General features: G+C 35.1%; 1 protein-coding gene across 1 annotated transcript; it reads right to left on the reverse strand.

Moving 5' to 3' along the window:
* Positions 1–5,348: 5,348 nt before the first annotated feature.
* On the reverse strand, positions 5,349–7,655 carry LOC131051984 (subtilisin-like protease SBT1.7). The gene has a single exon (XM_057986582.2). The coding sequence runs from the start codon at positions 7,653–7,655 to the stop codon at positions 5,349–5,351; it is 2,307 nt and encodes a 768-aa protein (XP_057842565.2).
* Between the last annotated feature and the right edge of the window lie 6,623 nt (positions 7,656–14,278).

A 14,278-nucleotide genomic window follows, 5' to 3' on the forward strand; every position in this document is an offset into this window, starting at 1 on the left:
TTAACCACACTCACTATTGACAAGAACTTAGATGTATTGCATCTCTTGTTCATACAGTGTCACTTGATATTTTTCCTATGCACTTTTTTCATATTTCTCAAAGATTTAGTCCCATCCATTTTACATTCTCGGTGTTGATGCACGCTTCTTTATTTTATCACATATTTTTTAATCGCCACAATGATTAATTTTGTTGGTCAAGATGAAAGTACCAGCACTTGATCGTTACTTTTAGTTTTATTTCATACTTTCATTGTAGCAAACTTGACTTTCCAATAAAATACTTGAAGCTCATCCTTTCAAGTATGAAAAAGACATAGTAGATAATAATTCCTATCTAATGAAACGTGTCTTAGACATAAACCTTCAAATTTTAGGAGAGTAGATTAAACTCTTGATCATTATCCATGTCGTTACAATTATTTTTAGTTCCTACTATAGTCAGGTTACTATTGCATTCTAAGCATTCATTTAGAATGTAATTTATTATCAGATTGATTAATTAATTTTTTTTTTTCCATTTCTATAGTCTAAATTTAGAAACATATTTTACTTAATTCAAATATTGCTATTTATCTATTTTGTTATTGGATGATGTAGCTGTATAATTATTTTTATCTATTTTTAAAAGAGACTTTGATTATTCAAGCAATGGTTTTGTGTATATTAAATAACTTTTCTTATATTTCTTTATCCACAACATGTCTCTATCCTTGATGGCATCACAACTTCTCTCACTGACTTCACAATTTGTCACTATGTTGGCCATGTGAGAAACTGATTCTTTTAACTCAAATTTATAACACCTTATTTTCATAAGTTTAGCATTTGTGTCGCACAAATGCTCATCTCCTCTTATGGAATTGATGAGTTACGTATCAAACTCTTTTTTTACTTGACGGGCATGGAACTTTTAAGATTGTGGTTGACAGTTACTATAATGCATGCCTTTGCCCACACTATTGTACATGGACTGTTGCACGCACTTCTCTAAATGGACTCATATGCACACTACTATACACAGACAAACACCAAACAATGTTTCATTCATGAATCTTAAAATTTCCATAAAACCCCCTCCAACATTTTACCACATACTCTACATTACAGTCTCTAACAACACACCATTAGCAGAAACATGATGCTTGAACCCCTTATTGTTAATGTATCTTATGAATTCCATGAGAATCATATTCATTATGTTTTTAAGGAAGTTGATTAATAGGCTTCACAAATGTATATCTAATGTCAAATGACTTTTAGTAAATAATGATTTATAAATTATATTGTAGCATTTGAGGAATTTGTGCAAATTAACTATATTAGGTGACAAGTAAGCCTTCATTAGGTTTTTCCTTAAATTTGCACACAATATGAGGTCTACGCAAAGGAAGTAATATTGCTTCCCTTGTTTAGACCTCATATTACATAGGACCCCTTAACCCTTGATTCTACTTCCATGTTTTTTTTAATATCCTTTTCAGTGACTTTGCATAATGCACTCTATATTTGGTTATTTTGGTCATTATACATATAGATTTTGTTCTCTTTGAAATATATCATTTCTTTCCCTTTTTAATCATTTTGATGTGACATGTTAATGATCACTTTCCCATAGTTTGATTTGATATCGAGGCCATATTATATGCTAATGTGATTTTGTATTTTTGAACATGCTTTTTGATATCAAATGTCAATATCACATAGGATTCCTTATCTCTTATTTCTACCTAGATGGGTGTTTTTTTTTTAAATTTGAACTCAAATTGTAGAGAGAGAGAGAGAGAGAGAGAGAGAGAGGAGGGGGGGTGGATCTAAGGGAGGGAGAGGTAAAGAGGTGGGAAAAGGGGGGTAGGGAGAGGTAGGGAATGAGAAATAGAGAGATTCATTTAGTGGGAGGGATAGATAAAGAAAGGTAGAGTTATAAAGAGAGAAATAGAAGGGAGAAAGGGAGTGATAGAGAGAAAGGCGGGTGGACAAAGAGTCTTGAAAGAGAGATGGAGTGAGATAGATATATAAGTAGATAGAGGAAATAGAAAGAGTAGAGAGGGAAGGATGGAAGGAGAGAGGGAGAGATAGAGTTGAAGAGAGAGAAAGAGAGGGATGCAAAGTTGGGGGACAGACTAATGGAGAGGGAGAGATAGATATTGAGAATGTTAGAGAGGTAGAGAAAGAGGGAGAGAGGGAAAGAAAGGTAGGGAGGGAGGGAGATGTAGGGAGAGGAGGTTGGGTAGGAGTGAGAGAGAAATAGAGGGTGAGTTAGAGGGATAAAGGTAGGGGTAGAGAGAGGTGAAAAAAATAAAAGAAAGGGAAGGAGTGAGAGATAGAGATATAGAAAAAAGTAAGAAAATGAGTAAAAAAGAAAAGGATGTAAGTATATGTATATGTACATGTAAATGTACATGCACATGTACATTTATGAATATATATATATATACATATAAAACTGTGAAACACCATTTTAAGATAAAAGAGAAAAAAGAAACAAACTTTAGAAACTGCTCTTTTTCTTGCCTGTATTGCTGTGTGATTGGCTTTATTTAAAAAAAAAAACTTTGATTAACTAAAGAAATAAAGAAACTAAAAATTATATAAAATTTTAAAAATATCCTAAACATTGGAATTGCACTTAAATTTATCTCATTAATACTATTCAAAAGGCACTTTAATCGTAATTCGTCCGATGAAGGCATTTCTCCCCCATACAGGTCGGGGCTAATAAAGTTACATGACCTTGCGCCCAATGCAAATGGGCTCGCGCCTTTGAGGAAATGATTCTGACTGTCGCGGATGTAAGAAGACGTCATGGGAGATGCCTCGTATGAGCACTGCAAGGCCACTTATGTTCAGACATGACATTGATGTTCATGGTAAATGATTAATGTTAAAGCGACATATGTACTATGCATCTCAATAAAGGGAATGATTCTGACTGTCGCGGATGTAATAAGACGTCATGGGAGACGCCTCGTATGTTCAGACATGACATTGATGTTCATGGTAAATGATTAATGTTAGGAATATGTGCAATAAAGTTGATAAGGGACATCAATTACTCATGGAGAATAATTAAAGCGACATATGTACTATGCATCTCAATAAAGGGAATGATCCATGATTTGTTTTGCATATTTGGTTTGAGGAAGTTTGGTTTCAATGTTCGCACACAAACATGAATCAGTATCATGGATGAAGAAGGGAGTATTAGAATAGGGGATATGATTTGGGAGGTTGAAAATAGGCTTGAAATTGAGAAGTGTAATTATATAAGGTGTCATTTCTTACTTATTCTTTTTACTATATTTGAAGAAAAATATCTTTAATAAAAATAGAATGTTGTATACTTAATAATAGCATATATGATACTTACATTTTAGCATTGACATTTCTCTTAATCTTAATTGTTGTTTAAGTAATGCATAGTGGACACCAAGGGCATATGGAGAGTCTCCAATGAATTGTACATGTGTTGCATAGGAGGTACTGCTGAAAGATTTTATAGTAATTATAATCTTTAAATGATATAGGATTTTTGGTTAAATATTTTCAATACAAAGTTTCATAATCATGTGAGTGATTTTAGGTCACATTTGGATTTCCAAAGTAACATTCTATCTTGGATAAGTAGGTGTCTTTTAATTTGTAAATTATATTTTTGTTTATCATATCTCTACATTCTTATACCAATAATTCATTTTGGAATTTAATATACAACTTCTTTAAATAATGTTCTAAAAAGTTTATAATTATGTTTATGTATGTACATTCAAATATTCTATATTATTACATTATGAAGATAAAAATCTGGTTTTAATAAAATGAATTGCTTCAAAGGGAAGCTACTTTCATTGTACATAAAAAATGGATTGATAGATGTTATAGAAGTTTATGATCAAACTAGCTACCCTTGTTAATGATCTGCCTAACAAAGGTGTGTCTACTCACACTTGCATATTGTGATATGATAAAATAAAATAAAAAAATTGTATTAAATCACTATACATGTGTTTTAAAACATCTTAGTGATTATAACTTTCATTTGTAAATGGAAATAGTACTATAAAAATGGTAGGGTAAACTATTAATGCTATGAGATTTCTGTAATCCATATTGTTTTCTCTTAATTTTTCCTCGATTCGATTGTATATGTATTTTTTATTATCAATGTTTTGAATCACACTCCATCATTCATCACCAGGATGAAAAAGAATTATTTCATCTCCTTAGAATTCTTTTTCATCCCGATGATGAATCATGGAGTGTGATTCAAAACATTGATGATAAAAAATACATACACAATCAAATCTAGAAAAAAACAAGAGAAGGGTAAACTATGTTTAGACATGTATAAAAATATTTGTTTGCATGCAATAATGTGGGGGAAGGCGTTGATTCTTTATACTTTGAATTCAATTTTAACATTTAGTAGAGATTGATTTCCTATAATGTAAACAAAGTAACTCTTGGAATTACTCTCAAATGTTTCTCTCTTAAAATGTTGCAGAGTAAATTGTCTTTTTCTTATAATAAAATGTATAGTTTGTGTAAATGTTGTATATTCTTAAGCACTCCTACATGTTTTTATAAATTATTGTGAATGATGCTTGGTCCTTTATAAATCTTCCTACATAAAACCTTTATTAGTAGTAAAATAATGATTGATAATGAGTTTATGAGGCCATTCAAGTGGTTAGTGTATCATGTTAAATGTTGGAAAGATTGTATTTAGAAGATATAATAACTAATTAATCCTTGTCTTATTTACAATGTAAATGTCTTCCTTGTAGCTTTTAAGGCAGCTTTCTTCAAATACATGATTTTAGTTTTAATATTTAATTTAAATTATCAACCAATATCTATTAATTAAAATGTTACATGTCAAGTCTTGCTTTGTCTACTGGTGAATTTTTTTAGCTCACAAAGAGCCAATTAGGGATCAGATTTTGTAAATTACATTAGCGCAACATCATATGTAAATGACATTGGAATTGTAAAAATAGTTTAAATCAACACTATTAATCATGCTTATTCTTCACACAGCTATATAATAAGTTATTTTTGTTGTTATGAATAGTGTGTTTGATCCAATTAATTCATTGGCTAAGACCTTTTCAGACGAATTGCTTAATTTTAATTAAGATACACAAAAGATAATAATCTTTTTATAATCTATAATTACATTAACTATAAAATACCAAGACTATACATGACTAGGGGCTTCATAATTGAGCAACTCCCATGGTATATATCTAAAATATATTTACTAACTCCCATGGTAACATAGTTAACCAGCAATATTAAAGTTTATTTATATATAGAGTGAGGCCAAGGTGGGCCTAACTAATAGGTCATATATCTCGCCACTGTACAACAACTGGGCTACGAACAACATGAGTTCCACCTCGGATACAATTCCATGATATTTCACCCAACGTTACATCCTCCTTTGCTTTGATGATCGCGCTCTGAAATATTACACGAAAGTTAAGCTTCTGGTTCTCCTTTGTGAATTCTAACGTCTCTGGCTCAACACTTACTTTCATTCCAGAAGGCTCCTCCACTTGCACTTTGTAGGTAGAACGAGCGGCACCCACGTTTGTTACTGTTCTCCTTCTCACGACAACTTTGGGTATTCTGGTGGAGTTGAAGAAAAGAGTGAAAGATGGATAATTAAGATCAGCTGCGTCTTCCAAATTGCTTGATCTGGGGCACAAGATTTTGTGGTTGTCCATCAGAAGAGCGATCTGTTTGTCGGTGTAGTTGAGAGTACAGAGAAAGTGAATGTAATCACTAGGTGCCAGGTCGTAGACAAGCCCCGGATCCATAGCAGCCGCTGGATTTACATGACCTGCGCCCAAAGCGAATGGATCGGCTGCTTTCAGTGTGACGACATCTTTGATGGGCTGATTTTTATTGTCGCGGATGTAAGCAGACGTCATGAGAGCCGATTTAATGGCGGCGGGGCTCCAGGAAGGATGAACGCCGCGTATGAGCGCTGCAAGGCCGCTTACGTGGGGACACGACATGGATGTCCCCGACTTAAATTCATATCCTTTCTTAACTGCCGCCAATATGTCGAGGCCTGGAGCAATCACATCTGGTTTCAGTATATGTGGAAATTCCCGACTCGGTCCTCTCCCAGAAAAAGAAGCCACAAGCGGAGCTGTTACTGCCTTTCCTTTCACTGTCAATTCTGATGGCTTTATGGCGGCGGTAGGATTACTTGTACTGTTTATGTACGCTTTGATTTTGTTTCCTACTTCAAAACCCACACTGATAGAGGGCAGACCATTACCGTCGATTATTTCTTGCGCCCCCCAAAGAGGCTCGGTGGCCCAGATAAGACCGGCGACCCCAACTTGTTTCGCTGCCGTTGAAACTTTTTTCAGCATGCTGACTGCCTTGTGGGAAGCGACTCCTACGGAATCACTGTGAATATTAGGATACCAATTATCACATAGCAAAATTTTACCGTTGAACATGCTGCCATCGAGACCTTGGCATCTCCTGGTGCTTTTGTTGTGAGATAAATACAGCAGAGGCAATCTTTCAGTTACTTGAGTCGCTTGAGAAAGAGAGGAACCTCTGTACATGTCGTGATTGCCAAGTCTGACAGCGGCCGGGAACTTTCTGTCAATACTGCTGGCTCCAACAGTCATCATCCACGGTGACGTGTTATCGATGGCAGTGTAAATAGGTCCATCGTTGCCTGCTGATACAGATAAAAACACGCCCTTGGCCATCGCTTTAAAGGCTCCGATGGCTTGGGAATCCTCGTAGAAAGGTCCTTCCGGTTTTCCAATCGACATAGAAATAATATCCACGCCGTCTGAAACGGCCATTTCTATGGCAGCAGTTAAGTCGCTATCGTCGACTCCATTAAGCCAGAGGGCCTTATACACGGCCAATCTGGCCTGAGGAGCCATCCCTCTGGCCGTTCCGCTGGCAAAGCCATTGAAACTCGCTCCTCCCACTTTCGACCCCACTGCAGTCGAAGCACAGTGCGTTCCATGGCCCTCGGAGTCTCTCGCCGATTTTATCTCGCTCTTGCTGAGTTTATGGCCGTGTGCTTCGTATCCTTTGAAGAAATAGCGAGCTCCAATAAGTTTCCTGTTGCAGTGAGAGGAATTGAACATCTCCCCGCTTTGACAAACGCCCTTCCATTTTGCGGGTACCGGTCCCAGGCCTCTATCATTGAAGCTCTCACTCTCAGGCCATATTCCGGTGTCAATCACGCCCACAATCACATCTTTGCCGTAATGAGACTGCGGCCAAAAATTGTTATGCGAACCTCCCAGACCCAAAAACTGCGGCGAACGGGTCGTATGCATTTGGCTCACAGAAGACGGGATTACGGCCAAGCAACCTTCCATGCTCTCTAAAGATGCAGCCTCAGCTCTGCTCAGCTTCGCTGCAAATCCATCAAGTACTATATCATATGTATATAACAACAGGCTTTCATCGTCTGAGCCTGAGCCCGAAGTTGCCTCATTGATGAGAGAAACATACCAGTACTCATGAAGTGAAAAATGCAGAGGCTTCATGGACTTATTCATGTAAACAATATATGGCTTTCTTATCTCCTGAGACACGGTTGTAGTTAATGCAAAGAGAGAGACAAAGAGAGCAAGAGAAAAGAGAGAGGGATTGGCCATTGCGATCAACAACCAGCAAGGGACTTCTTCATGTGAGAAGCTAGACAAGGCACTGACCTATAAATAAGGACGGACTCTAAAATTATGATCCTCTCAATAATAGATAGATGGTCCCTTGACGATTTTTTAAGAAAGCACATCCTCACGGATATCACTTGGACAATGCAGGCACACCTAAGAGATTCGATTAAAGCTTTAAAGATTGTATAGTACATAGCTAAGGGCTCCAGCCCTATGGACGGGACACTTGTGAAATTGAAATTGTGGTCCTCTCAAGAATAGAATACAGTGTAGATCAAAACGAAAGATTTTCAACGTGGAATAGCATATAGATAGGTAGTCGTTTGAAGATTCTTGTAAGGTAGCACGTACTGTCGGATATCACACGAACACTGCGAGCACGCCAAGATATTTAATCAAAGCTTTAAAGACTTTATAGTACATTATATCTGTGTATCATACCCTTTCTATCTCATAAATTTCCCCTTTTCTTATATGCTCTCACTTTTTTTTTTTTTAATCTTTCATCGTCTCTTTCTTTTTAGATTTTTTTTATTATGCATTTCGTTGGATTGATATTTTCTCATTTTCATTCTACTTTCTTAGATCTTTTGTCACCTCCCTTTATCTAGTTAGTTCCCTTGGTCTACTATAATTATTTCAGTGATCTGAAATCTTTATAGGGCGAGTCTCTCATAACTTCTGAAACATTACACAACTTGAACTACTTTTCAAACAATATGTAACGGATCTTCATCCACATTACAAACAAATCAATAGTTAAATACACAACCTGAACTATCAATCGAACAATATGCAACAGATCTTCATCTACACGACAGACAAATAAAAAAAACACAATCTGAATTTCCTAAGACGATCCCCCAAACCAAATAACCTAACCTAAAGATCATTCGCTTCCAACATTTCTAAAGCTAATTGGCTCCAGTATTAGGGAAAGATTCGACGTTCTAGATATTATGGTGAAGAGCGAAATGTTCTAGAACGAAGGAAAAAAGATATTAATAGTAAGGCTCTACAGAGCTATTAATGAATTACATTTAACGGTGAAAGAAAATTCCTATTCAAGGCAGGGTTGAAGGAATTTTTAAGGCTGTGGGAAGCTTCGGATTTGCTACAGCAGAAGCAGGTCTTAAGTCTTAGCATGGATCCAAATGTGCAGCGCGATTGTCGGTGGAAAGATTCATGTTCAATAATGCATGTGTACCAACCACCGCCCATAAAAATGTGATCCAATGTAATGCAAACAAAAAGTATAAGATGAGCATGAAAAAGTGAAGATTCTTTGTCTTCTTGCTTCTTTTAGGCCCCATGCATATGATTGAGGACGATCAAGTGCAACCCACATGGGTAGACTGATTTCACTTGCACTATGCTTAAGGGTCCACAATGTTTAGAGTTTTTCAATTTTATTTTTTTTGCTTAGATTTTTCCTTGAGTGGAATATAGACTAATCCAATAAAGTATATTAATAATGAGTGTTAGTTGGATTGGCACATTGATAATTTAGAATAATTAAATATATATATAAGTAAAAGAATAATCAATAACGCATATGAGGATTAAGGTAGGTATTCAAATTTAAAATTTAATGTATTTTATAAGATTAAAATATCATTTAGATAGTTATCTTGAGATCATAAATTTATATTTACTTTATATAAGGTTGATTTTAGAGAGTGGGGATAAATTTATGATTGTTGATATGTCTTGTATATGTCAACATGTACTCGTGAGTTTTGTTTCTCATTTCATCAAATTTATATCGATTTTTCTTCCTTTCTTGATATATGAGTTCGAGAGGGTATGAAGTGCTCTATATTATGCAATATTTTTCTACAGAGATAACCATTAAGATTAGGGAGTTTCCACGAAAGTGCAACAGAGATCCAACATGAAAGAATAATTCTATTCTATCAATGGATTAATATATACAATTTGATTATCTTATTCATTACAATAAAAAAACACTTGTATATATAAACAAAGGTGAGATGTAAAACAAAATAGGATTATAGCATGCATCTGAATAGTATGTCTTTAGACATAAAATATAAATTCACAAGAATACTCTAAGTAAACTTAAGTAATAAGGTGTGAAATAATTTACAAGTGAAACTAGTTAGGTTTTATCTCATTCATATCTAACACATCCTCTTACGTGAAACTAAAATGAGAAAACATGTAATGATAGGCATTATCTATAAGGCTTGATCAAACACCTATATGTAAATGAATCTCTCACAAATAGAGAAAATGTCAAAAACCAAAGGGAAATAACTCCTCAAAAGAGAAAAAAATAAAAGATATACTAGATAAAATATGGTAAGGATAAAACTTCATATGGTGAAAAAGGCCCCCAATAAGAGAGAAGAAGAGAAGTCATGCAACCTTAATGTAGATTCTCTTGGATGAATGATACATTCTCAACTACAAGTGTTGAATATAATGAAAAATTATCAAAAAAAATCTCTCCCCTTAGGGAAAAAAAAAGCCAAGGTTGTGCACGTAGAATGTCTTCCCAATCTTAAAAGGAATGTGAAGGAAGAAAATAAAAGGTCTATGATACCTTTGTCTTTTTATCAAGCGACTCCTAAAACATTAAACAATGTAGAACCATGTGGAAATGGAAGTAGAACAAGATACAAAGATGATGATGAGTCTTATGATGCTACTTAAAGATGTCTGAATTAATCCCAAACTATGCGAAATAAATAAACAAAGAAGAAAAAAAGAGATTTTCAATGTGCCCTCATCACATCCAATGAAGTTCATATAACTCTAGAGGAGCTACCATAAAAAAGAAGATGTCCTCAGTGGTATCCTAAAATATTTAACAACTATTCATCCGAAGTAGTTAAATTTGAAAGATGATAATCTTGTTGCACTCAATTACTAAATGCCCAATTTGAAGCAACACCAAATTATAAAGATGTAGGAGTATGTTAGATGACAATACAGGTCATCTAACTACACTTCTCATCCTTGGGTGCTATGTACACAGAAGATGCCTATGAGTGAACATAAGATGAATTTTATAATTCTAGAATATGAGAATTCTCAGTGCCAAGATGCCAATTCAAACATAGATATGTTTAACTATCTAATAATTTTTGTATTAGTACTTATACCTAGTAGGCTAAAGAATCATCTAGATTCTCTAGAGCATTACTAGTATAAGTATAAGTCACAATGTCATCGCAACAATCATGTATTTCCTAGTGATGAAGTGCATAGTTCTATTATTATCAAATGGTCAATTCTTATAAGAATCTATAGGAACAAGATAGTCCAAGGAAGGACCATCTAGGAATAGAGGATTGAAATCATCCCAATACATCTAGTAAATTTGAATCTAAATAGAACAAGAGAACTCAATGCCAATAATGACACTTATTATGTACTAGTCGATATTACAACCTACAAATTAAATAATATTATCAATAAATAATCTTGTGAAATAATTTATCTATTTAGATTACTTAAATTTTAGTTACACAATAGACCAATCAAGAGATTTGTTGGAAACTTGAGTTATTGTGTTGTGTTGTCATTGATGTCAATGTGTCTTATGTTGCCATCGATGTCAATAGATTGAATTAAGGATGGTGTAGTGGAAGTTCAATATGAAAGAAAGAGTACTTATGTGTTATAGTATGATGATGAAGAAAGGATGGTGTAGTAGAAGCTCCAATATGCAGGAAAGACTATTTATGTGCTTTGGTACTATTGAATTATCTGGTGTATGGTTTTGATTAAAGGGTCAAACAGGTTTTGAAGGGATCTGAAACCCTATATACAAAAAGCTACCTTCAACAAGACATCATAAAAACAAAACAAGAACAATAGATAAATAAAAGGGAGAGGAAAGAGACTAGACAACAACAAGGCACCAGGCCCCAAGACAAGAGAAAACCACAAGAAATGAGTTACTTAAGGTTCTTTAAGACTTCAACACTCTAAACCTCACGCTTAGAAGCCTCTTGAGAAAGCTTCTTAATATCATGCAAGTCCTTCAGCAACTGATCAACAACCTTTTTGAGATGGCCTCTGGTATGGGTGCATGGACCTTTGCCCTCTTTAGAACCATCCTGATTGCCTTTGTCCTTCAAATCGATGAATTGAAAATTACCTTGTTGTAGCCTTTCAATTTTCTCAACCAATATCTTCATACTACTTGGTGACCATTTAATCACATTATGGCTAAACTTGACCACGTCTGATTTTAAACTTAATCACAACCTTTTGAAGAGATGTAACCACATTTTTGCCTTCTTTATCCACCCATGAGTCACCATGCTCCACACCCTCACCCGGCATAGCTTGAATAGATCTACCTAATCTTAAGGCTCATCTTTGATTTCATGGAAACACCATTTGTGCTTCATAATGGTGTCCACCACTATATCCCTAGTGAGACCCAAGGCATCATCATGAGTATCGTTATCCAAGTTTAGATGGGGAGATTTGGGGTTCAAATGATGTGGAAATGGTGATCTACCACCTTTTTCCTTAGAACCATCCTTAGAATAACCCGAATGAGAAGAATGAAAATATCTTTGTTCCTAAATGTTAGAGGAAATAGGGGAGGCCTTTTTCTTATTACCTCTTTTCATAATTTTACTAGAATTCGGCTTCCCCCTTTTGTTTCCAGCCGTAGTCACAAAATCCTCATCAATATCATATCCCTCATCCTTCGACACAATAAAATTTGAATCCTCATCCTTTGAAGGGGTAAAATCCTTAGAAATATGAGGCTTACTCTTAGAGGGGGTGGGTAGAGATTTAATATACTCCATTATAAGCATAATAAGGCCTTCGTGCAAGATAGACTTTTTAGGGTTCTTAAAATCTATGATACCCACATTCAAGGAATATAAAATATAAAAAGGAAAAGAGATCTTATCCTTATATCTGAAATGATTAACTAACACAAAATGATGGCCAAAAAAATTGGTAAAGTGACCATCAAAGGAGAAATAGTGCATTAGTACCTTAAGGATAGTATCCTAAAGGCATTTGATGGAGCTCATTTCAAAGCTACTCTTTGGCTTCCTAACTAGGTGTTTCCCCTCTTTTCCTTTAGGTAATTTTCATACTACTTCCTACAAGGCCTCTCTATTCCGGAAGACCTTCTTTCCACCCATAGGAATGCCAGTATTCTCAGAGATAAGATCTTCTATGAGGTCAACCTTCTTTCCATACACTGAGACATAGGTATCCTTCCAACCATTAACAAAAAGTTTGGACAATATATGGTCATACATATGAAGCCTTTCTAGGTAAGGAGTAACATCCCTTTTTTACAAATATTACCAGATAGTAGCGTTCTTCTTCACCCCTTCACAGTTAATTGGCTCTAGGCAGTTACTATTGCCCAATAGAATATCTACACCTCACACTAGCAACCAAAGACTGATGAAAATAAAATGTCCAAGTCCCAGCAAGTAAGAAAAACACCCATAAAACATGGGAGTCAGGCAACGTGGAACAAAAAATATAATGTAAGGAGGTTTCCATATCAATTAATCAATGCTTCCGACATGAGCATGTAGCCTTTCATACACTATCAAATCCATAACATTAGATAGCAATATATCCTCCTTAGTCCATAATTGTTTTGCATTGCTAAGGAACCCCAGGTTAGTAAAATAATCAACAACACAATTGGCCTCCATAAAAGTGTGGGGAATGATACACTTATCAAAAGACTCAACAATCTTGATGGCTTCCCTTATGCAACTTTGGATAGTCCACAAAGGACATTGGGACCCCTTAAGATATTGAATTATATTCTTAGAATCCCCTTAAAGACACACTTTTTTTTAATTCAATTGAGAGGCCATGCTCAAATCATGGTAGGCAACAATAGCTTCGGCAAGGTGATTAGTCTAACTTCACAAGGGGAGCCTCACCGTCGAAATAAACCCACCATTATAATCCTTCAACACTTCCCCACAACCTACCAAAATGTGATGGAGATGTTGATGTATTTTTTAGAGGGATGGTACAATAGTATTTTCAATATCTAGTAAAAAAAAATTAATGTCCCAATGCAGGAGTGTCTTGCATTCCTCCGGTATGTGAATATTGTGTGCTATGGTTAAAAATATGATGTCTATGTTCTATGTATATTACACTATCAGATTTGCAGGTCCTCTACTACTCAGTTAGAAGAGTTGATTGTTGTTGCTTTTGTCAATAAGGTTGTCTATCAGAATATGTTTTAAGTATTCTTGGTAGCTTCAAGATATGTGAATTCAAGTGTTACAGTTTTGAATATTTATTCATGTGGTCTGTGTAGTGTTTCAGTTCAGTTTTTAAGTGATAACTTTATTGGAAAATGAAATTATGATGTTATGAGTTTTGTGTGTTAGCTATTATGGTATTTGGCTAACTGTGTTTGTGTATTGTACTTGCATCATACTCTTTTGGTCTATATATTCTTTGGTGGTTGAGTTTGGATGTTAATATGAGTCTCATTGGGACATGTGTAGATGTGCATTGAGTTTCATGGATTGGAGAATGTTTTGGGGCTAACTAGATGGCATGCTTCATTGTTCATCTACACATTTTAGTTGATGCCAATGTTGGAGGATGTG

Source organism: Cryptomeria japonica, chromosome 2 (genome assembly GCF_030272615.1).
Source record: "Cryptomeria japonica chromosome 2, Sugi_1.0, whole genome shotgun sequence".
Taxonomy (NCBI): Eukaryota; Viridiplantae; Streptophyta; class Pinopsida; order Cupressales; family Cupressaceae; genus Cryptomeria; species Cryptomeria japonica.

What these genes read in the sequence shown, in the direction of transcription:
- LOC131051984 (XM_057986582.2), bottom strand. Translation starts at nt 7,655, where the DNA reads ATGGCCAATCCCTCTCTCTTTTCTCTTGCTCTCTTTGTCTCTCTCTTT.